The sequence below is a fragment of the Neofelis nebulosa genome, chromosome 4 (genome assembly GCF_028018385.1).
Source record: "Neofelis nebulosa isolate mNeoNeb1 chromosome 4, mNeoNeb1.pri, whole genome shotgun sequence".
Taxonomy (NCBI): domain Eukaryota; kingdom Metazoa; phylum Chordata; class Mammalia; order Carnivora; family Felidae; genus Neofelis; species Neofelis nebulosa.
Genome location: NC_080785.1, coordinates 116,644,726 through 116,669,408, shown reverse-complemented (window position 1 = coordinate 116,669,408; position 24,683 = coordinate 116,644,726). Strand labels below are relative to the sequence as shown.

Below are 24,683 nucleotides of genomic sequence, written 5' to 3'. Positions count from 1 at the left end.
CATTCTCCCAATTACCCTCTTCACTTCCAACTTCTTCCTGGGAGTATCTGCCCCTCCATATAGATAAGACTAATTTTCACGCTCATCCTTAATGGGCCTGCCTATTCCTCCCACTGACCAAACTAGTGGTTCTCAAAGTGTTTCCCAGACCAGCAGCATCAGCATCATTTGGAAGTTTGTTTGAAATGCAAATCCTCGTTACTAAGACAGTAATCTTAAAAGTTCTTATCATAAGAAAAAAAAAATGTAACTATGTGTGGTGATGAATGTTAGCTAAATTTATTATGGTAATCATCCTGCAATACACACACATATCAAATTATTACATTGTACACCTAAAACTAACACAATGCTATATAACTATATCTCAATAGAAAAAATACAGGGACACCTGGGTGGCTCAGTTGGTTAAGCCTCCGACTTTGGCTCAGGTCATGATCTTGCGGTTCATGAGTTGGAGCCCCGCATTGGGCTCTGTACTGACGGCTCAGAGCCTGGAGCCTGCTTCAGATTCTCTGTCTCCCTCTCTCTCTGCCCCTCCCCTACTCCCTCTCTCAAAAATAAACATTAAAATTTTTTTTTTAAAAAGAAAAGAAAAATACAAATTCTCAAGCCTTACCCCAGACCTACTGAATCAGAAACTCTGGAGATGGGGAACTGCAATCTGTGTGTCCAAGAGGCACCCTAGTGGGTCTGATGCTCATTAAAATTTGAGAACCACTGGCCAAAGGCAAAACTTAAAGACAGTTACTCTCAACCACCTTTATCCAGCAGGAATGCGAACAGTTCCTAATTGCAAGAACATATATATTCAGCTGGTATTCTAATATTTAATTTAATAACCACCCAAGTTACAACAAAGGTCCGAAGTCACTTACCCTACCATCACACATGATCAATGGATTATAGTAGACTCCAGCGCCATAGTTATTCTGTACAGTGGTGATAATCTTGGGCCCCAAAACTTTTAGGAAAGAGTAATGATTCCAATTTTTTTTCAGGTTCTTTGAATGCCATGCAACAGGGTCATCTACTGTGAAAACAAAGTCCAGCATGGCATTCTGGGAATGAAGAAAAGAGAATGATTTTAGTTTTGATTCCTAGAAAGGCACCTAAATAGAGTGGAAAGCTCCAACATTCTACGCCATTATGAGTAATAAAATAGAAGACCTGAAGCTGTCAGCAAAAATGTAAGCAAGTCTCTGGTACCAATTTGAGCTTGTTTTCATCAATACACATAGTAACAGCAGTACTGTCCTGCCCAACATGTACTCTTCCAAATACTTTGAATTATATGCACCATAATTCATTCTATCTTCAAAATAATCCTGCAAGATAGGTACTGTTATCATCCTAATTTTAGAGAAAAAGAAACCAAGGCACAGAGTAAGTTCCATGCCTGTGGACACAAAGCCAGTGAGTGGCAGACACAGTCTGGTTACAAATTCTTTGTGCTGAACCTTATGCCACCTGGCCTTTCATCTAAATGTGTCCCACTCTTCTTCCGGATCAAACAACACAGTATGGCAAAGCTCTGTAAAATATTATAGAAAGGGAAATAAGTTATTTTAACTCTTGGCCATTCACCAACCACTCACTGAGTACCTACAAGGAGCTCTGATAGATCTTGGGGTAGAGATTAAAAAAAGTCTACTGGGGAGAAGAGACGAATTATCACTAAATGAACTTGACAGAGGAATGCAAAATGTACTAATTTCACTTACAGTGGGGTCAGAACAGGAAGCAGAAATCTTGCTATAAAATCATATTCTTCAAGACTCTGATAAATCTTAGTCCTGAAGAATGTGCAAGAATTAAGCAGGCTTGGTGGAAATATTAGAAGGATGGGGAAGGGAAGGGAGTCCTGTTAAAGGAAAGCATTCTTGTAGATATGAGAGCTGGCCATGTTCCTGATGCTGCATTGAGTTTGATGTGGCTGGAATAGAACACAAGCAGGGGGTGGTGATGAGACCAGAGACGGAGGCTGGTTGCCAGGCTAAAAAAATTTCCTACAGAAGAGCTCCTTGGAGGGTAGACAGACTAAAGGCCGGGAAACCACACAGGCGGTTAATTGCAAAATTCCCATTGAGAAATGAAAAAGATACTAAGTAAGGCACTGAGGGTAGGGACTGATCTGAAACTTCCTGTTGGAATCTATAAGACTTGTTATCTTGTAGGGAATGAGGGTGAGGGAAAGGGAAGAAAGGGCCTGTTCTTGGAGGAAATTCCAGGTCTACTCAAAGGAAAATCTTCATGCAAAAATGAAGAAGTGGCTATTGAATCAGGAGGCTAAGGCCTGCTCTAAGTTTTTCAAAATGTAATCCACAAACCACTGGTGAAACTGAAGATTTGGGGTGGACATGTTTTTTAAAAATGTATAATTGGGGCGCCTGGGTGGCGCAGTCGGTTAAGCGTCCGACTTCAGCCAGGTCACGATCTCGCGGTCCGTGAGTTCGAGCCCCGCGTCGGGCTCTGGGCTGATGGCTCGGAGCCTGGAGCCTGTTTCCGATTCTGTGTCTCCCTCTCTCTCTGCCCCTCCCCCGTTCATGCTCTGTCTCTCTCTGTCCCAAAAATAAATAAAAAACGTTGAAAAAAAAATTAAAAAAAATAAATAAATAAAAATAAAAATGTATAATTATGTTAATACAGGTTAGAAAAAATAACTAGCCTATAATAATCTATAGAATTTCCTACAATCTATAATTTTTCACATATTGTCAATTTAAAGCAAAATATCACTTAAATACAGTATAGTTGGGAAAAAGGAAACCCAAGCAACAGCATAGATGGCTCCACCAGGAAGTGAACAAACTTTAACCTAAGGGCAGATTACAGCCAGGTGTCCAAATCCAAGAGGGGCCCTATCACAATCTGCACACTTCTTTTTCCTTAGTTTATTAAAGAAGACAGTGAATTGTTAGGCTGTGCATGAACTGCCGCAAGTAAAAATCCAGTTCACCAGACAACATCTCTATTTAGACTCCATTTCCTTTTATGTTAATTCAGCAAAAGCTCTAAAGCCTTAGCGGAGAGTCATTAACAGCCCCATTTAAATGAAAATATTTGCCTGCCACTTCTCTGCAAGGTCTTGAATCTTGTCTCCACCTTGAAAGCAAACTTTTTTCCATTTTATTTACGGCGGTGGGGGTGGGGGTGGGGGTGGGGGTGGGGGAGGGTGGGGAGGGACTGCAACACAAGGAACACCGTACCCTCACTCCTGTTGCGCTCAGACAACTTTGAAGAGTAACAACTCATAGTCCTAAATAGACTCTTGTTAAATGTTCTGAGCATTGGTAAATACACTGGTCACTCACTAACTTTTGCTGATAACTTCCCTGAGTCTGCCCTGGCCCTTCAGCTTCCTGAAGTCAAGAGGCTCATTTTGTATTTTTTCCCACAGCGATACATGTGACTTTCAAATTTGGCTGCGTTATCATAATCAGCAGGGTATTTTTTAAAATATCTGAAGCCCAGGTCTGAGCCTACACCAAGTAAATCAGAATCTCCGCAAGTGGAACCCAGGCATCAGCATTTTAAAGTTTCTCGGAAAACTCCAATGTTCTGCCAAGGCTGAGTACGCTGAACCAGCACCAGGCAAATATCTCCTTCCTTCCATCTTGCCTCTGCATCAGCTTTCCCCTCCCCATAACTGCATCTCCTGTTCTAGATCGGAGATAAGTGGGTTCCTACTTATCCTCCAAAATTCAGCTCATGATGTCATTATACCAGGAACACTTTCCCACAGTTTGCACTTTGCTAGCTGATATGTGGAGTGCTCGTAGTAGAGGCAGCTCTAGGGCTCTGGAGGGATCCAAGGCAAAAGGCACCTCGTGAGATGAGGCCGATTCCCGACGTGGGGCCTGCCCCGGGGCCAGGCTCACCTTCTGGTCTGAACTGGGCCCCACCTGGCGGTACACCCCGGAGCCGTAGGCGAAAGCCAGGCTCAGCTCCTCGGGGAAGTGAGACAGGATCTTGCGGAAGGCCACCCCCGAGCTCTGCAGCGCCTGAAGCGCCATGCGTTCGGGGCTCAGAGACACGGCGCTTAGAGGGGCAGAGCAGGACGGAGAGCGGGGGGGGGGGGGGGGGGGGGGGGGCAGATACCGGGCCAGGCAGTTAAGGGTGGGGAGTTGGAAGCAGCAGAAGACTGCAGCCGGGGGTGGGAAGTGGAGGGACAGGCGAGGGCTCGGGGCTACAGGCCAGCCCCAGCCCAGGACCGAGAAGAGCCGGGGGGTGGTCCAGGTGGTCGGCGGTCAGGCCGGCGGAGCTGCCAAACCCGACCACGCCTCTCGCCAGCACACGCGCTTCAAAGGCGCAAGAGATGACGCTCTTCCGCGGGTGGGGACGCGAGGGCTCCGCGGAGACCCCTGGTGGTCGGAGGAGCGCGCTGCAGGCTAGCCGCCTAGGCAAGTGACTTGGAAAGACGGGTGCGGAAGAGTGTCAGCTACTTGTAAGAATCCGTGTTTGTTCTCGTCTCAAACACATTTCAATAAATGGCTATAAAATCATGCATGTGTATTGAAGAATATTTTTAATGAGGTGAAATTCACACAACTAACGTAAAAGTGTACACTTTATGTGCAATTCAGTGGCAGTACATCACAATGTTGTGTTACCATCGTCTCTACCCAGCTCCAAAATTGAAGATTTTGAAGGTTTAGGAAATCACACATAAAATTAAAATCATGTCCATTTCCACCATCCAGAGATGATCACTGTTAAGATTTAGCTGTGATTTTTTTTTTCTTTCTCCCTTAAAGCTCTTTTCAAATCCAGTGATGGGTATGAAAGTGTTCATGCATGGTAAAGACTGCACCAATGTTCTCTGAAGTTTGTATTTCATTCTAAGGGTGATGAAGAGCCTTTGCCTCTTTGCCTTTGGGATTGGGCTCACAGAGGGCACATCAAATGCAATTTCTGGAGGAAATAGGACCCCAGGTGAGAGCTCACCTGTTTAAGTATAACTAGAGAAACTTGATAAAAATCACAGGGCCATTCAGGATGTACTTTAACTTCCAGGACATAGACTTTTTAGATACTTGTTTCTTCTTCCCTGGCATACATTGCCTTTCAAAAAGCCTAAGTGGTAATAGGTGAACTCAGGTAATGTTGATGCCTTTCACATGCAGTTTTCAAGGAGTCCCCTCTACTACCGGATGGCAGGAAGTTACTATCTCCACATTACAGATGAGAAAGCTAACATGTTAGAGAGAGAAAGCAATGTGCTTAGGATCACAATAGCCTGTGGCAAAAGGGGAGCTAAAATCCAGGGCTGAATGTTAGTTTAGATTAGAATGGGGTAAGCAGGGGGAGGGAGAGCAGTTAGGATGTTGTTACCATAGTTTCACTGGGAACTAAAGATGCCTGGCCTGGGATGATAGAGGCAAGGATGAGATTAATTTAATTTGAAAAGTAATTATGTGAATTCAAACTCTGTAGGATCTCAGGGTCTATAAAGGGGAGGGACAAGCAAATCCAGAACTTGTAACATGCAGTAATGAAGCTGGGGCACCCAGCATCTGGCGAGACCTCTGATATGGGAGCATTGATCAGTTCTGGCTCTGTGGGGAGAGACCAGAGGAGATTTTGCAGTGATGGCATCTGAGCGGGGGCTTGAAGAATGGGTAGGATTTTATCAGGCAGAAGATAGATGAAAGGAAGTTTTACAAAGAGATTGATAGGCCATGATGACAATAGTTATAGGTAATATTTGTTCATTTATTTATCATTCCCAAGCACTTTCTTTTTTAAAAATTTTAATTCTGGTGTAGTTAACATTCCGTGTTACATTAGTTTCAGGTGTTCATTATGGTGATTTAACAGTTCCAAATATTACTGCGGGCTCATCAAGATAAATTCCCAAGTGCTTTCTATACTTAACTCTTTTCACCATTCCAAAGACCCCAGTAGGCAGGTTCTCTAAACTCGTTTTTCACGTAAGGAAACAGACAGCCTAACAGGAGAAGCAAATTTCTCAAAGTCACACGGTTAGGAGAGTGGAGAAGTTGGGATTTGAACCCAAGGCTCTGGAACTCCAAAGGCCAAGCTGTTTACCACCATGTTTTAGTGCCTTCTAAAATGGCCGACCTGTGAGGCAAGGGAAGCAAAAGGGAAATCTGTCAGCTAAGGTTTTAAGGAGCAGCAGCAATAGCCAGAGGTACAACCCAGAGACCAGAATAAGGGCGGCGGAAGGGAGACACAGTGTGTCTCAATCTCCCAGCGCGAGCACAGCCATTTTGGACTAAATAGCACCGGACTAAACAGCATTCGGACTAAATAGCACCCTTGCCCAGATTGTCAGAATCTGAAACACACTCGCTGCAGAATTACGCTAAAACCTTTCACCCAAATACAGTGAATAAATCTCCACCAGCTGTGTTTCTTTCGTTCTTCCTTACAGGAAATAATTCAACTTTGTTTTGTATTCCCCCCCTCCCCGCTCTTTGCAAATAAAAATGTAAACATTACAAAAACACGTATACCATCCCTCAGAAACAGCCACTGGTAATCTCTGGTACATATTCCTCCAGATATTTTTCTATATACATGTTAACATTAAAAATATTAAAAAAATTTTTTTAATGTTTATTTTATTTCTAAGGGAGAGAGTGCGTGCGCGAGCATGAGCGGGGGAGGGGCAGAGAGAGACACACACAGAATCCAAAGCAGGCTCCAGGCTCTGAGTTGTCAGCACAGGGTCTGACACGGGGCTCTAAACTCAACAAACCTTGAGATCATAACCTGAGCTGAAGTCAGATGCTTAACCGAGTGAGCTGCCCAGGTGCCCCAACACTAAAAACATGTTAAATGGAATCATATGATAGATAGTATTTTGCAATGTGCCCTTTTCACTTAACATACTGGGGACATCTTTCTGTGTCAAATATATAGATCTATGTCATCCCATTTACTAGCAGCAAATTTTTCTAAACTATGGATATGCCATCGTTTGTTTAAACATTTTCATATTGACAGAGCTCATTTCCATTTTTCAAACATGCAAACAATGCTACGGTGAACATCCTCATACAAGGACCTTTGTGTACATGTGCAAATATTACTATAAAGTAGATTCTTAGAAGTGGAATTGCTGGGTCAAAGCGTCAGCGCCTTGCTAAAACCCCCTCTGAAAGGTTGTACCAATTCACACTGCCACCCATGAGGGTCAGCCCTTGATATAAATAAAGATTCTGCAATGTTCTCCATTTTTCTCCCTTACAGGCATTCACAACTAATTATCAGTAATTTTCATTTTCACAAACACTTTCCTTCCTGATAATGCAAAACCACCAGCTGGAAAGTTCCATCACATTCCTGTGTGCGTTTTGCTTTTCCCCAGAAAGAGGCAGAAGCAATAGCAGAGAACACATTTGTATTCTTCAGCAGAAACCTCCTCGCTTCTAGCAGTTCATCCGTTCCCTTTTAAATTACCATGGCTTGCTAAGTTAGAAACTCTTAAAAAGCCTTGGTGTTCTATATAATCACTTTAGGGTTCTGTTGGAACTCTCATACCAATGAAATACAAATGTTAGAGAGCCCTTTACACTGCAGATAAATGCCACTTGATTTGACTGAATGTTGGGCCTCATTTTTCTGATTTATCATCCAGCTGTTGGTTTTATATCATTAACAATGACCTTGTCAGGTTGGGTTTTACTAGGACAAGGCTCACCTATTCCATTTTTTAAAAGGCCTTGTGAAATCTCTATATTTTTATACCTTAGTTTTTCATCTAATCAGTGGTTTAAGTAAAGGACAGAAAATATTTTGGGAGAGAAAATCCAAGCTCTGTGTTTCTTATGATCAGTCATATGTTCATTATTTGTCTGGTGATGGAAGTGAAGAAGACGGGTCTTGATCTCTGCCCATCAAAGGAAGTTCACCTTGTCATATCCGTCCATTCTCAGCTGATTTTTGATGTAGAATAATTGGCTCAGACTGAGGACATCATTTACTATCTTTAGTCTCTCATCAGGGATGCTCATGTACCCCCCTGAGTTTGAATCTGGCCCTAAGATTTAATAGCGGTGTGATGGTTGGCAAGACAACCGAGAAGCATTCTGTGCCTTCATTTCCACATTTACAGAATGGCCATAGTAATAACACCTACATTATAGGATTGTTGGGACAGTAAATGGATGAATGGTATCCAGAAAGTACATAGAATAATGCCTGCCACAGAGTAAGCTCTCAAATATCTCATTGAATTCTTTTTTTTTTTTTTTAACGTTTATTTATTTTTGAGACAGGGAGAGACAGAGCATGAACGGGGGAGGGTCGGAAAGAGAGGGAGACACAGAATCTGAAACAGGCTCCAGGCTCTGAGCTGTCAGCACAGAGCCTGACACGGGGCTTGAACTCACGGACCGCGAGATCATGACCTGAGCCGAAGTCGGCCGCTTAACCGACTGAGCCACCCAGGCGCCCCTCATCTCATTGACTTCTTAAGAGACAATGTACAAGAGGAATTAAGAAGCGTTGTTAAACCTAACATCTTCATGACATTTAGCATTTCACATGAAGCACTTTTCCGGACATGATTTTATTTAATTCTTAAAACAAATCCTGGGAAATGAATGGTTATTATTCCAATTTTACAGATGGATAAACTGAAGTGTAGAAAATGAAGTGGTTTGTCCGAAGGCACAGAGCTAATAGCAGCCCCTGCCAATACAGCATCCAAGTCTAATCCTTTTCCTCTTGCACCATAAAAATAACAGAAACTGTTCATTTTCCTAAGGGATTTGTTCACTCATTCATTCATTCACTCATTCACTGTCTCACTGAAATCTTCCTCATTTCTTAATCCTAGCTCAAATAGCACCTCCTTCTAACTGGGAGTAATTGTGCTTACCTCACAGGATTGTCATAACAGCTAAAGTGGTTAACATAAATGAAGTGCTTAGGAAAATACTTGATATGTAGTGGATATTGTGTATGTGTTTGCCATTATTATTAATTATTATTACCTATTGTCCCTGAAATTTAAGCAAGTCAGCAACTGTCTACTTTATCTCTTTGTAAAACTGGCCCTAAATTTTGGGAGAAACTGAGTTGGCAAAGACCCCAGTTAGAGGAGAAAGAATTAATCACTGTATACCAAGTCTATCTTTAGCCACCAAAGTCTATAATCTAGATTTGGTGTAGAGCAGCATGTCCCAAAGTGGGTTTTCACTGAATTATTATTATTCAGAGTTATTTGAAAAAAAAATCACGGTCAGCTGAGTTTGGGAAACTGGATTAAATAGAAGCACATAGATTTCTTTGCTGTGGGATTTCTCAGAGCATTAATAGATCAATATGCATTGTGAATCTCTAAAAGAAAAACAGAGCACATAGCACTTTTCAGTTTCCCAGACTATGTCTTCCTCTTCTCTCCCTCCCTCCTCCTCTCCCTTCCCCCTCTCCTCTCTCAACATCTTTTGGAACAAGTATTTCATGGCATCAATTTGGAAACATTGGTGCCAAGCACTCCTTTGCTGCCAGAGAATCATATCATGGTCCCAAACCAATCAAGACCTCTTTTGCCTGAGGGCACAAGAGGATGCCGTAACCTAAGAGAGAAACTAAGAAGAAGCATGAATTACAGGTGTAATGTGTGGTTGTAAAAACCCAAGAATATCTATGCCTTTTATTCTGAGGATGTCTTTGTTTAGACTCCAAACTGACAAAATTCTTTGAATGATCTTCTTGTTTAGGATGCCACTCTCCAAATCTCCAGGGTTTGAGCATGTGACCCTTTGCCTGGTATATTACTACTTTGGGCATCACCTGGGCCTCCTCATGGATGGAAATGATTGAAGAAGAAATACTACAGCTAATGCCCACACACCTCTTTATTAGTATTTCCATGGATGAAACACCAAAGCCCAATGGGGAAAGTACTCATAGTATGATGTTATTTTTTCTTTTACTTTTATTTTAAAAAGTATCATGGCTTTTTGACCTTTTGTTGATGCATAGCTCTGTGAATTTTAACACATTTATAGATTTTAACCACAATTAAGATATAGAACAGTTCCCTCACCCCCAAAACATCTTTTTGTGTGGTATTCACCACCATTTCTATATCCATCTTGGTGAGGTGTCTGGTCAAATCTTTTGCTTATTTTGTTATTGTTGTTGAATTGTTTGTTTTCTTCCTGTTGAGTTTTGAAAGTTCTTTATATGTTCTGGTTACAAGTTCTTTGTCAGATATGTTATTTGCAAATACTTTCTCCTACTTTGTAACTAATCTTGTTATTCTTTTGAAAAGTTTTACTTTTCATTGAGTCTGATTTATCAATAGGTGATAATTTTTTCTTTTAAAAACCATATTTTGGGTGTCACATCTAAGAACTCTGCTTAATCCTAAGACCAAAAAGCTTTTTCTCCATACTTTGTTCTCAATGTTTTAGAATTTTAGGTTATACAATTAGATCTTATCCATTTTGAATTAATTTCTCTATAAATTGTGCAGTTTAACTCAAGGTTTATTTTCTTAAGTAGGTAGGTATAAACTTCCCAGCAATAATTGTTAAAAAGATTGTTCTTTCTCTGTTGAATTGCCTTTGCACTTTTGTGAAAAATCAATTGGTTATGGTTTATGTGGTGTATTTCTGGACTCTCCATTCTGTTCCATTAATCTATATGTCTGTTCCTCCTCTATTACCACATTGTCTTGATTAGTGGAGATTTATAATGTCTTAAAATTGGGTAGTGTGATTCATTCAATTTTATTCTTGTTTTTTTTTAAATTATTTTGTATTCTAATTCTTTTGCCTTTCCCTGTATTTTAGAATCAGCTTGTCTATATTTGCAAAAATACCACTGGAATTTGTACTGGAATTATGCTAAATCTATAGATAAATATGGGAAGAATTGACTTCTTTACTATGTTGTGTCTTCCAATCCATGAATATTGTATGTCAGTCTCTCCATTTATTCATGTTTCTTTAGTAGTTTCTTTCTTTTATCACTTAAAATATTTTCTGGCACAGACCAGAAAGATGGGGACTTATCTATCCTGTTCTGCTGCTCACTTTCAATTAGTACACCCACATCTGGGGTCAAGAAAGAGAAAAATAAGTAGGTGTGCCCTACCTCTCTAGGACCACATCTCTTCTGATCAGAAAAGAAGTGTCCCACATCTCTCAGAGTTTCAGGTTCCTGTGAGTCCCTGTTGCTACTGCTGTCACTGCTATTGCTCACAGTTGCTTGGAGACTAGTGCAAAGGAGATGAGGGGAAAAAAAAGAAAAGAAAAACCCTCAGGTGACACCCTTATCCTGCTCCTAGAGCCATAACTAGAGGACTTCTCTCTGTCCTTGTAAATGTCCTCTTCTAGGTTGGGGCTGTGTTGAGTCCACACTGGGAGACAATGGAGTAAAAAAAAAAGGGGGGGGGGCAAACTGTCTTTCAGTTTAATCAAAATTCTAGTCTTCTTCCCTAATATGCTATTATTTATTTTTCAGAGACCTCAAATATTTGCTTCGAGCATCATTTTTAGGTTTTATAGCTGCATTCAGTGGGTGAGAGAGGGTAGTGTGCTAATTCCATCTTAACTGGAACAAAAGCCCCTCTGATATTATTTAGATGATGAAACTCAGGCCCTCAGAGATTAAGGAAATATCTTTAAGGTTACACCAAAAGTGATGAAGCCAGAATTTGAAACTGAATCTGTATGAGTACAATCTACACAATCTACATGCTACATTTTTTAAAAAGTCAAGTTTATTGAGGTACAATTCAATTATAATAAAAGTCACCTTTTCAAAAGTATACTGTTCAATGAGTTTTGACAAATACATAGTTGTGTAAACACCACTATAACTAATGTATCAAATATTTTTATCACTACTCCAAAAAGCTCCACCATGATCCTTTCTAGTTTATCTCTTACTTGTATCACCAGCTCTTGTCAACCACCGATATGATTTCTGTCTTTATAGTGTTGCCTTTTTAAAAATATTATATAATGCCATGTAATGGAATCATATAGAATATAGGTTTTTGTCTCTGGCTTCTTTCATTTAACATTAATGCTATTGAGATTCATCCATGATGTGTGTGTGTGTGTATGTGTGTGTGTGTGTGTGTGTGTGTGTGTGTGTGTAACAGAGAGAGAGAGAGAGAGAGAGAGAGAAAATTTTGTTCTTTTTTATTGCCAATTGGTATTGTTTTATAGCTAGATCACAATTCGTTTATCCATTCACCTGCTGATGGAATTTGGATTGTGTTGTTCTAGTTTTAGAAAATTATGAATAAAGTCTATATTCTCTCTCTCTTTCTCTCTCTCTCTCTTTTCTTGTAAGTAGGCTTCACACCTAGTACAGAGCGCAATGCAGGGCTTGAACTCACGACCCTGAGATCAAGACCTGAGCTGAGATCAAGAGTCGGATACTTAACCTACTGAGCCACCCAGGTGCCCTTAAAAATCTATATTCTTTCATCACTGAACTATGTGTCCTGGAATAACATAGTTAGAATTGAAAGGAACCTTCAAGATGGAATGGCTTAGTTAACTCCAGTAACGTAAATGACGATGTCCATTTATTTACTAGATGCCAGACCCTGTGGTAGGCATTTTACACACACTTATTTAACTCAAACCTTACATTGTTTCTGTGTTTACAATGCTTAGATAATTTCCAACCTTCTCACCACCAAGGACCCATTTTTATGAGTTTCTCATGATGTATTCATTCAACATAGATTTTATGAGTGTGTGTGTGTGTGTGTGTGTGTGCGTGTGCTTGTGTGTGTGTGTGTGTGCGTGCACCAAGCACTGGCTGGACCCTGAGTCTATAAAAGGGAAAAGAAGAGACCTAGTCTCTGCCTCCTTAAAGTTTACAATCTGCTATAGCTATACTCTGTGGGATCTACCTTTTGAAATAATTTCTACCACACAAAATGCATTTATTAAGTGTAACCCATTTCTTCATCTGTAGAACACTTGGGGTAAGAGTAAGGTCATAGGATTAGCAAACAAAACATTTCTGTTCCCACTCTTATGCTTTGAGAGATGTGTTCATTTGGCTAATTTGTGCTACACACAATAGGTCTGGCCTCAAGGTGGCTTAAAATAAATTTCAGAGGTAAAGTAGGCTTCAGGTATAGTATAGGGCTCTGGCTCCATTTTTCTTATCTTGTTTTAGATTCTATTTCTTAGCTTGGCTTCTTGGTTTCAAGATGGTTGTGGGTGTCAACTGAAGCAGCATGCTTCCTCATTCCAAGTCTCTCTCTGTCCTCCTTATTCCTTTTAGCCTGATTGGGTCACATGCTAACCCCCTGGACCAATAACAGTTGACAAAAGACTGACATGCACTCATTGGCTTGAGTCTAAGTACCTGAATTAATCATGAGCAAGGTGGATTATCTTAGTCTAATAGACAATCTCCTAGAGCTGAGGGAGCTTTCCCCCTTCCTGGAGAAGGGGTAAATTCCTTGGATAAAATAAAGTCTGCTAGTATGGATCCAGCAACTCCACTTCTGGGTATATATCCAAAGGAAATGAAAACAGAATATTGAAGAGATATATGCACTCCTGTGTTTATTGCAGCATTATTCACAATAGCCAAAATATGGAAGCAACTTAAGTGCCTGTTAACAGGTGAGTGGATAAAGAAGATGTGGTGTATACATATAATGGAACATTATTCATTCATGAGAAAGAGCCGTTCATTCATGGATGGACCTTGAGGACATTATACTAAGTGATATAAGTCAGACAGAGGAAGACAAATACTGTATGGTATCACTTATATGCGGAATATACAAAGCCAAACTCGTAAAAACAGAGTAAAATGGTGGTTACTGGGGTTGGGAGGAGAATAAGAAAGATGTTGTTTAAGGGTACAAATTGCACCTAGTAGTAAATAAGTCCTAGAGATTTCATGCACAATACAGTGAATAAAGACAAAAATATTGTATTATAATCATCAAACATCTAAGAAAGTAGATATTAATTATTCCAATCACAAAGAAGAAATGGTAATTATGTGACATGATAGAAATGCTAACTATCATTACAGTGGCAATCATATTAAAATACATAAATGTATCAAACCAACAAGCGTACACCTTAAATTTAAACAATGTTATATGTGGGGCGCCTGGGTGGCTCAGTTGGTTAAGCGTCCAGCTTTGGTTCAGGTCATGATCTCACAGTTTGTGAGTTCGAGCCCTGCATCGGGCTCTGTTCTGACAGTTCAGAGCCTGGAGCCTGCTTCAGATTCTGTGTCTCCCTCTCTCTCTGCCCCTCCCCTGCTCACACTGTGTCTCTCTCTCTCTCTCTCAAAGATAAATAAACATTAAAAAAATAAACACTGTTATATGTTAAATATATCTCTATTAAAAAATAATCTGCTCCTAAGAAGGCGGGGAGGAACAATGGGAATAGACAGTCGGTTGGCAGAAATAATATTGTGTGTTTACCACACTTGTTCCTTCCTTCTGGGCACCCAGGAAGATTACACTTCTCAGTGAGGTTGGAGTCCTATGATTGAGATCTGGCCAATCGCAGAAGGAGGCAGAAGGAGTGATGTGAAACTCACCTAGGCATTGCCCTTTAAAACCATCTCATGCACTTTCCCATACTCTTTCTTCCCTGTAGGTAAGTTGACATAGTATGATAGGGGAGAAGGCTAGCCAAGCCACACTGCACTGAGACATGAGCAAGAACTAAACTTTCATGGTGTTAAGCTCCTGAGATTTGGGGGGTTATTTAGTACTATAGCATAGCATACGGGATCCTGATGGATACAGTAGGGCAGTAGTTTTGAAAGTGTGGTCCTCAAACCAGCAGCTTCCAGATTCTCTAAGGCCTTGTTAGATGTTAATTCTCTGGTCCCCACCCCGTGTCTATTGTAACAATATATGGGGGTGGGGGGGTGGGCAGGACCTAGCACCTTTTGGTTTAACAAGCCCTCCAGGTGATTCTGTGGCAAGCTACAGTTTGAGAATTGCTAATTTAGGGAATCAAGAGTGTCAGTGTCTGTGGTCAGAGACCAGTGTCTCTGGTCTTTTCAGCTGCCTTGTAACAGGTGCCATGTTCCTCTTCTCTCCCAGCTGCTGAGCCTGACTCCAGTTGACATAGGACCTGAAGGCACTACTTCATCTGTGATGATGTTTCTGTCTGCCATAGGTACCTGTGCCCATTCAGGTGTGATGTCCTTCCCTTCTCCTCCAGCTGTAGGTGGTGTGGCCCGAGCTCAAACTGCTGTGCCCTTTGCTGGCTCTGAAATACTTCTCCAGTTAGCTTCCATGGTGACAGTCCCCTCCCCCTGCAGCAGTAGCACCGTTACATAAGCAGCTTAAATCCTTCCCTCCCTCCTCTATAAAAATTATAACTAATAACCTGTGAAGCCTGATGTTTTTTATTGCTCTGGGCAGGCTTTCGGAAGGTAAAAGAATAATTTTATTAGGTTTTATTTTGAAATATTGAGTGTAACCAGAGGATCTTTTAAATTGCATTTGGAGTCCACAGGGGTCCTGAGGCTCTAAGCTAGAATAGTAGCACTGATCTAATCCTACCCACCTCATTTAAAAAAAAATTTTTTTTTTACTGTTTTTATTATTTATTTTTGAGAGAGAGAGAGAGAGAGAGAGAGAGAGAGAGAGAGAGAGAGAGAGAGAAACAGAGTGTGAGCAGGGAAGGGGCAGAGAGCGAAGGAGACACAGAATCCAAAGCAGACTCCAGGCTCTGAGCTGTCAGCACAGAGCCCGACACAGAGCTCAAACTAGTGAACTGCGAGATGGTGACCTGAGCAGAGAAGTCAGATGCTTAACCGACTGAGCCACCCAGGTGCTTTTTACACACTTTTTAAAAAATTTTTTAATGTTTTATTTTATTTTTGAGACAGAGAGAGACAGAGCATGAACGGGGGGGAGGGTCAGAGAGAGAGGGAGACACAGAATCTGAAACAGGCTCTGGGCTCTGAGCTGTCAGCACAGAGCCCGATGTGGGGCTCGAACTCACGGACCGCGAAATCATGACCTGAGCCGAAGTCGGCCGCTTAACCGACTGAGCCACCCAGGCGCCCCACCTTATTTTTGAGCAAAGCCATGATGTTCAAGGAGGTGCATGGGCCTCCCCAGTGCCTCCAAACTTAGTAACGTGTCTTGAATAGGGTTTTGACCTTTGATGATCAAACTGCTATCTTTTTAAAAACACAGTGGAGGGGCGCCTGGGTGGCGCAGTCGGTTAAGCGGCCGACTTCAGCCAGGTCACGATCTTGCGGTCCGTGAGTTCGAGCCCCGCGTCAGGCTCTGGGCTGATGGCTCAGAGCCTGGAACGTGTTTCCGACTCTGTGTCTCCCTCTCTCTCTGCCCCTCCCCCGTTCATGCTCTGTCTCTCTCTGTCCCAAAAATAAATAAAAAACGTTGGGAAAAAAAATTAAAAAAAAAAAAAAAAAAACCACAGTGGTAAGTGTAGGCAACTTTAAACATTCTTTTTCGTTATTGTGATAAAATATACCTAACATAAAACTTAGCGTTTTAACCATTTTTAAGCGCACATTTCAGTGGCATTATGTACATTCACATTGTTGTGCAACCATCACCACCAGCCATCTCCAGAATGTTTCCATCATTCCAGACTGAAACTCTGTACTCACTAAACACTCACTCTCCATTCCTTCCTCCCCTAACCCCTGAAAACCACAATCTTATTTTCCATCTCTATGAATTGGACTACTCTAGGTACTTCACATAAGTGGAATCATACGGCATTTACCTTTTTGCGACTGACTTATTTCACTTAGCATAATGTCCAAGGTTCGTCCATGTTGTAGCATGTGTCAGAATCTCCTTTTTTAAGACTGAATAATATTCCACTGTATGTATGGACCACATTCATCTGTCAATGGACACTTGGGTTGCTTCCTCTCATTGTTTGGATGTTGGGAATAACGCTGCAGTGAACATGGGTGTGCAAATATCTGTTTGAGTCCCTGCTTTCAATGCTCTTGAGCATACACCCAGAAGTAGAGTTGCTAAATCATGTGGTAATTCTATTTAATTTTTTGAGGCATTGCCATACTTATTATATTTTTTTTGCTTCCAGCCATCCTAGCAAGTGTGAAATGGTATCTCACTTTGGTTTCGATTTGCATTTCCATGATGGGAAGGGGTTTCAAATTTTATCCAAGGTTTTTCTTCTAGGAGTTTTACAGTTTAAGCTCCTCTATTTACGCCTTTGATCCATTTTGCATTAATTTTTGTATATGATGAGGTAGGGTTTCTACTCGATTCTTTTGCATGTGGCTATCCAGTTGTTTCAGCACCATTTGTTGAAAAGATTCTTCATTGAATTATTTCAGCACCCTTGTCACAAATCAATAACCATAGAGGTAAGGATTTATTTCCAGACAGTCACTTTTATTCCATTGATCTATATGTCTATCCTTAGGCTAGTACCCCACCATCTTGATTACTATAGCATTGTCTATTCCGGATCCCTTGATTGTCTACATGAATTTTAGGATCAACTCTTCAATTTCTGCCAAGAAACCAGCTTAGATTTTGATAAGGATTGCACTGAATATGCAGATGAATTTGGGGAGTCCTAATTATTCCAGAGTCTAGTTTATGTTGTGGTTGAGGCAAGCACAGAGAGAATAAGGAAGTCAGCTTCCCTGAGTCTCAGAGGTGATCCTTGAAAAGAGTTTGAAGCACAAAGAGAAGTTAGCAAGAAGAAAGGCAGGGGGAGAGAGAAGCATTTGAGACTAGTGAATAAGTGTGTACAGAGCCTGGGGTGTTTGTGTGTGTGTGTGTGTGTGTGTGTGAGAGAGAGAGAGAGAGACAGACAGAGACAGAGAGACTGAAAGACTGAGAGAGACAGAGAGACAGAGACAGAGAGAGACTGATTGATGACGGACATAAAAAGAGATAAAGAACAGAGAGACGAGGACAGAAGGAGACATTTAACGGGGTTGTGGAAGAGAGAGAAGAGAGATGAGACACAGAGACAGAGATTGAAAGAGATATGAGGATAGAAGATGAAGTATTGAGGAAGTGCGAGTAGCTTAGTTATGTGGAATGAGCGCCGAGTGATAAGTCTGGAGAGATAGCAGAAACCAGATCATGAAGGACTTCTGAAAGCATACTGACTCATTGTTCTGGTTTCTGGAGACAGGACTCTATTTATTCTCTTGTCCCCCTGTGCCCCCACTCTATCGGGGAGAATGCCACTTCAGGGCTACAGTTAACAATGTCATCTCAGGCCCTGTGTTCAACAGTCCTCAACATATTTGTGTATTCACCTTTCCCAGAGAACAGTTACCAGAGTAAATGGCTGCAGATCCCTTTAGGAAAAGACTGGGAATCATTACTGTGCATACAGGCCGTGGTGTTACAAGGGTCCTTCCTCCAGAGGACCCAGACTCCCATTCAGTCAGTAAATTCAAGGACCAAAAACTGGCCCAGGTCTGGAACTGGGCAAAGGATCAAGCTTTTTCTTGAGACAACTGTCCTAAGCCTAAGATCATTCCCCCTTGATCTCCTCTGATTGTACAAGCTGCCCATCTATTTTGCCCAAGGATGTTGTGCACTATTAACCAGCTCTGTGGGTCAGGCCCCTTGGCTGCCACTCCGACCCTGCTGTTCACTATGATAATTGCATCCACCTGGCTTCTGGCGATTAAATGCCACCACCTGGCCTCTATTTTGGGGTCCTATCACCTCTGCTGCTATCAATGAGCCTAGTTCTTACCCTTCCTTCCTACTGCCAGTCCCGGCTTATGGAAGAGAGCCATTCATCACTGAATTATTAGTGATACCAGTGTCCCCCTCACCACCCCATTCTTAAAGTCTTGGTAAATGATGTATCCTCTGGGCCTTCCCATGAAACACAATCTTCTGGCAAGGCTTTGGTCTGTCATAGTATATCCATTTCCCTGAGCATTTTAATATTCTCTTCTGTGGTCACCCATGGCAATTGGAACTTCACTTAGCATGAGCCATCACTTTTTCCATGCTTTCAGGAACCATCTACAGGGTGAATTTATACCATCTCCTGGAGTTCTCTGCCAGGGTGTTAATTTCTGTATCTGGGGAGAGTGCTTGGCAATCGATAAATACTCTGGAATCCAATCTCATGTTCTTGATCATAAGCCCCCTTGATCAAACATTCTTAGAATCCAATCCTACCTGTGTTTCCCTAGTTTTTGGAAATATAAGCTTGCTAGGTCTTACAGCTCTTTTGAGATGTAGCCCTTTTCCTCCCCTACCTGGTCCACCATGTCACCTAGCTATAGACCTGGTAGCCTGGATGGGAGGTGGGGACAGATCCTAAGTGGAGGTACTTGTTGTCTTGTTATAGAGAGGCCTCTCCATGGTTTCCAAGTAAGAGGCAAGGGGAGTGCTCTTACTAAGAAGGGGTGGACCACTTATGCTGGCTTGGGGCTTCTAGAGGAGGTCTAGAACAGATACTCCCTTCCTGAGTGTCAGGGGCCCATGTTTTCCAAACCTGGGCCCTGATCTTGGCTTGACATATCTGCCTTGACTGAGCAGTTAAGCTTCCCTGCAACTTGGGCCTCTATTAGGTCTTGGGCCTGGTGCTTGGCTTCCTGCCCTCCTGGGGGAGGAGATGAGAGCCCCTCTGTAAGGTATCAGGAGTTCCCTTGGCTTTCACAGGTGGATTTCAATTGCCTACTGATCCAGCAGCTTCTCATGATCTCTATGAAAGGCATCAATGGTGTTATGCAATAACCATCTATAGTAGGTTGAAGTGTGACTCCCAGAAGATATGTGTACCCCAAACCTCAGAATGTGGCCTTACTTGGAAACAGGGTCTTTACAGATGTAAAGGATCTTGAGATGAGATCATCCTGGATTTAGGGTATGCCCTACATCTAATAGCTCATTTTAAGAGAAGGGATAGGGATATTTGAGACACATTGGTACAGAAGGAAGAAGGCAGTGTGAAGATGGAGGTAGAGTTTGGAGTTGCAAAGCCCCCAAGAGTTGCCAGCAGCCATGAGGAGAGAGGCATGCAACGGATTCTCCCTCAGAGCCTCCAGAAGGAACCAACCCTGCTAACCCTTCAATTTTGGGCATTTGGCCTCCAGAACTGTGAAGGAATCTATTTCTGTTGTTTGAAAATGCCACGTTTGTGGTAATTTGTTATGACAGCATTAGGAAAGTACTCCCCCACCCAATCCCATTGTCCTCATAGCTACTACATGCCCATACGTCTGAACACTTGATAGATCACACCAGCTTGTGGTTGCCAGTGGTACATGCCATCCCGATTCACTACAGGTGAATGTTTTAACAATTGGGCTAGGGGCACCTGGGTGGCAGAGTCGGTTAAGCGTCCGACTTCAGCCAGGTCACGATCTGACGGTCCGTGAGTTCGAGCCCCGCGTCAGGCTCTGGGCTGATGGCTCGGAGCCTGGAGCCTGTTTCCGATTCTGTGTCTCCCTCTCTCTCTGCCCCTCCCCCGTTCATGCTCTGTCTCTCTCTGTCCCAAAAATAAATAAAAAAACGTTGAAAAAAAATTAAAAAACAAACAAACAATTGGGCTATTATCACCTTGTGCTGGGGGCTGTCTGTACTGCACCTGCCATTAGTGGTGGGGTCTTCATTGATGAGCGATTTAGGTCTAAACCCCTCATCTATTGCCTGTTTTCTGAGACTCCTTCTGATCCCAACTGTCACAGTTTGGATTCTCTGTAAGTGGTTTCTGAGATAAGACTTGGCACGCAGGATATTTAATAGGGATCACTGGCTGTGGCAGGGAAAGGGAGGAGGTAGACCGAGCAGAGGGAGAAGTCAAACTGTAATGCAGACATAAGAGAGCCTTGGCCAGACCTACCAGGACTACAACACAGTGAGCTAAGATGAGCGCACTCTCCAATCCCCACTGTAATTAATCTTTGGATGAGGACACCCCCTGAAGCCAACCCCTCAGAAGCTGTCAGCTGAGACAAAAAGTTCTTTTAAGGGGCATCTGGACAGCTCACATCTGTGTTCACTGCTTCAGCATAAAGGTGAAAGAAGTCTTATCCTCATTAACAGATGAGAAAACTGAACCTGAAAAAGGCTAAGTAACCAGCCCTGCAATAGCAATTAGCAGAATCAAACTCTGAATCTTCCAGAAAGAAGGAAACTAAGATTGAGGGTTACTCTGTGCGAGGCACTTTAGGAAATTTCACATTTATTTCCTCTTGGTTCCTCATAATATTGAATGCCATTCATTACTTTCTTTAAATTTTTAAAATAATTTTTAAATGTTTGTTTATTTTTGAGAGAGAGAGAGAACACAAGCTGGAGAGGGGCAGAGAGAGAGAGAGGGAGACACAGAATCCAAAGCAGGCTCTGGGCTCCAAGCTGTCAGCGCAGAGCCCAACGAGGGGCTCGAACTCACAAACCATGAGATCATGACCTGAGCCAAAGTCGGACACTCAACCGAATGAGCCACCCAGATGCCTCTAATTTTTTTTTAAGTAGACTTCATGGCCCACACAGAGCCCAAGGTGGAGCCCAATGCAGAGCCCAACGTGGAACTTGAACTCAAGTCCCTGAGATCAAGACCTGAGCTGAGATCAAGGGTCAGATGCTTAACTGACTGAGCCATCCAGGTGGCCCACTTTCTCTAATTTTAGAACAGAACTAAAGCCTAGGGGAGTTAAGCATTTTGCCCAAGGCCAATGGGGTTGGTAAGAAATGGAAATAGTTAGAATTTGAACCTAGGTCTGTGTGTTTCCATAATCCTTTAAGAAGCCGGGAGGGAACATTACCTCTCATGTACTTATAGTCAAAAATGTAGAGAGGAGCATTCCATAATTAACTAGAGCTCAACTATTATCCAGGGAAAGGCAAAGTGTGTTTCTAGTCTTTATTTAGAACAACAAGATTGCAGGCAAAATCTGAATCAGAGATATCATCTGGCAGCTTTGCAGGAGGCTCCTTGTTGGAAGGTTTGATTCCTTCTTGGATGATGTGGAATGAGCTAAGTGGTTAGTCATACATGTGACAGAAAAACAAGACTGGCTTATTGGTAAAATCTAGGAAAAAAGAAAGGCTTTTTAAAATAAGCACTGACAGTTTGCTATGAGAGAATTCTGGTGTTGGAGTCAGAAAGCCTCAGATTTTTAAAATAATTCTTTTTCTGATTACAAAAGTAATTTATGGATATTATATGAGAGTACTGAGCAGCAAATAGAGGAAAATTACAATCATTTAGATCTCCACCACAGAGATAATCCTTGCTAATGTTTGGATGCTGAGCCTTCTAGTTTTTTCTCTTGTGAATAAATAACTACTGATAGATCTAATATATTCATGTAAAGTATATATACGCATTTATAGATAATGTTTTATAGGTTTTATTTTACCAATATGGTACCTATAATGTACAGATTACTTTTTAATATTTTATTTATTTATTTATTTCAGATGACCCTTTTACAAATATTTATTTATTTATTTATTTATTTATTTATTTATTTATTTATTTAGAGAGATAGCAAACACACCCATGGAAGGGGCAGAGAGAGAAGGAGAGAGAGGGAATCCCAAGCAGGCTCCTGCTGTCAGCGCAGAGCCTGATGAAGGGCCCGATACGACAAAGAGATCGTGACCTGAGCTGAAATCAAGGGTCAGATGCTCAACCAACTAAGCCACCCAGGCGCCCCTGTAACTTGAATTTTTTTTAAGTTGGTGCTAAAATGGAGCTCTTGAGTCATATTTACAAGATCCCAATTTTTTTTTACTAAGATATAATCGACATATAACATCGTAGCAGTGTTAGGTGTACAACGTAAATGATATGTTCTACGTACGTGTTGTGAAGTGTTTACCAGAATAAGTTTAGTTAACATCCATTACCACACAGTTACAGATTTGTTGTTGTGATGAGAAATTTTAAGATCTACCCTCTTGGGGTGCCTTAGTGGTTCAGTTGGTTGAGCCTCTGATTCTTGGTTTGGGCTCAGGTCATGACCCCAGGGTTGTGGGATAGAGCCCCGCGTCGGACTCTGTGCTGCTCATGGAGCCTGCTTAAGATTCGTCTCTCTCTCCCCCGCCCCTCTCTCCCATTTGTGGGCTCTCTGTCTCTTTCTCTCAAAAAAATAAATATAAAAAAAATCTACTCTCTTTGCAACTTTCAAATATAATACACAGTATTAGTAACTATAGTCACCATGCTGTGTATGACATCCCCAGAACTTATTTATCTTATAATCGGAAGTCTGTACTTTTGACCACCTTCACCCGTTTTCCCTACCCCCACCCACAAGACCCCAATCTTGTCTCCACTACTTCCTGTATAACCAAAGGCAAATTCCTAATCCTCTCTCCAGGACTCAGTTTCCTCACCTGACAAATGGAAGTTATAATAGTGCCTACATCACAATGTTGTTGTGAGCAGTGTAGGTAAATCTGTTGTTTTAGTGCATGGTACATTATAAGTAGTCAAATACAGTTGTCCTTACAAATACAATTGTTAGGGGCGCCTGGGTGGCTCAGTCAGTTGAGTGACCGACTTCGGCCCAGGTCATGATCTCACGGTTTGTGAGTTCAAGCCCCGCGTCGGGCTCTGTGCTCACAGCTTGGAGCCTGGAGCCTGCTTCCGATTCTGTGTCTCCCACTCTCTGCCCCTCCCCCACTCATGCTCTGCCTCTCTCTGTCTCAGAAATAAATAAACACACAAAAAAAGAAAAAAAACAAATAACAATTATTAGTTATTATTAGAAGAGGAGAACCTATTGTTATGCCCAGAATTCGTGATCCCCAAAGACCACCAGGGAGCCGAGTCCGATGTAAAAGCAAAAGAGCCTACCTGCACCAACACAACAGTGAGATACGGGAGAGAGAGCGAGTTTCAAAAGGACAAAGGTTTTATTGGGGCCTAGGGGCAGTTGGTGAGGTAACGGCTGTGGCCTCAGCCGATTGGCTGGGGCAGGGTCCGAGTCCTGTTAGGCAGGTGAGTGGGGGGTTACTCAAGGGGAGGAGGTGTGGTCAAGGTGAAGGACACAGAACAAGATGGAGTCGGCTGGCGTAGGCCCGCCTTTCACTATGTCATACAGTAACTTCTTTGGTTGCCATTAGTATTTTCAATTCCTCCTTGACCCTTTTCTTTTGAGTTTATTTTTTTAATTAATTAATTAATTAATTATTTTAATATGAAATTTATTGTCAAATTGGTTTCCATACAACACCAAGGGCTCATCCCAACAGGTGCCCTCCTCAATGCCCATCACCTACTTTCTACTCCCTCCCACCTCCCATCAACCCTAAGTTTATTCTCAGTTTTTAAGAGTCTCTCATGATTTGCCTCCTTCCCTCTCTGTAACATTTTTTCCCCTTCCCCTCCCACCATGGTCTTCTGTTAAGTTTCTCAGGATCTCCATAAGAGTGAAAACATATGGTATCTGTCTTTCTCTGTATGACTTATTTCACTTAGCATAACACTCTCCAGTTCCATCCACATTGCTACAAAAGGCCATATTTCATTCTTTCTCATTGCCACATAGTATTCCATTGTGTATATAAACCACAACTTCTTTATCCATCCATCAGTTGATGGACATTTAGGCTCTTTCCATAATTTGGCTATTGTTGAAAGTGCTGCTATAAACATTGGGGTACAAGTGCCCCTATGCATCAGCACTCCTGTATCCCTTGGGTAAACCCCTAGCATATGACTCCTCTACCCTTTCTTAACCTACCTTACCTCACCCTTCAGCCATCAGCTAAGCAATTG

At 42.0% G+C, this 24,683-nt stretch overlaps 1 protein-coding gene across 4 annotated transcripts in view; it reads right to left on the bottom strand.

Moving 5' to 3' along the window:
* Window positions 1–4,295, bottom strand: part of TAMM41 (TAM41 mitochondrial translocator assembly and maintenance homolog) — a 50,550-nt gene extending 46,255 nt beyond the window's left edge. For 3 of the 4 annotated variants that reach the window (XR_009260699.1, XM_058725970.1, XM_058725972.1), the window contains exons 1-2: window positions 3,828–4,295; window positions 879–1,061 (exon numbers count right to left, since the gene is read on the bottom strand). Coding sequence is in view for 3 of the 4 variants with exons in the window: in XM_058725970.1 (XP_058581953.1) it covers window positions 879–1,061; window positions 3,828–4,016 (372 nt within the window). In the remaining variant the exon portion in view is untranslated. The remainder of the gene's footprint in view (window positions 1–878; window positions 1,062–3,827) is intronic. The other variant, XM_058725971.1, reaches the window with a different exon arrangement.
* Window positions 4,296–24,683: the final 20,388 nt, after the last annotated feature.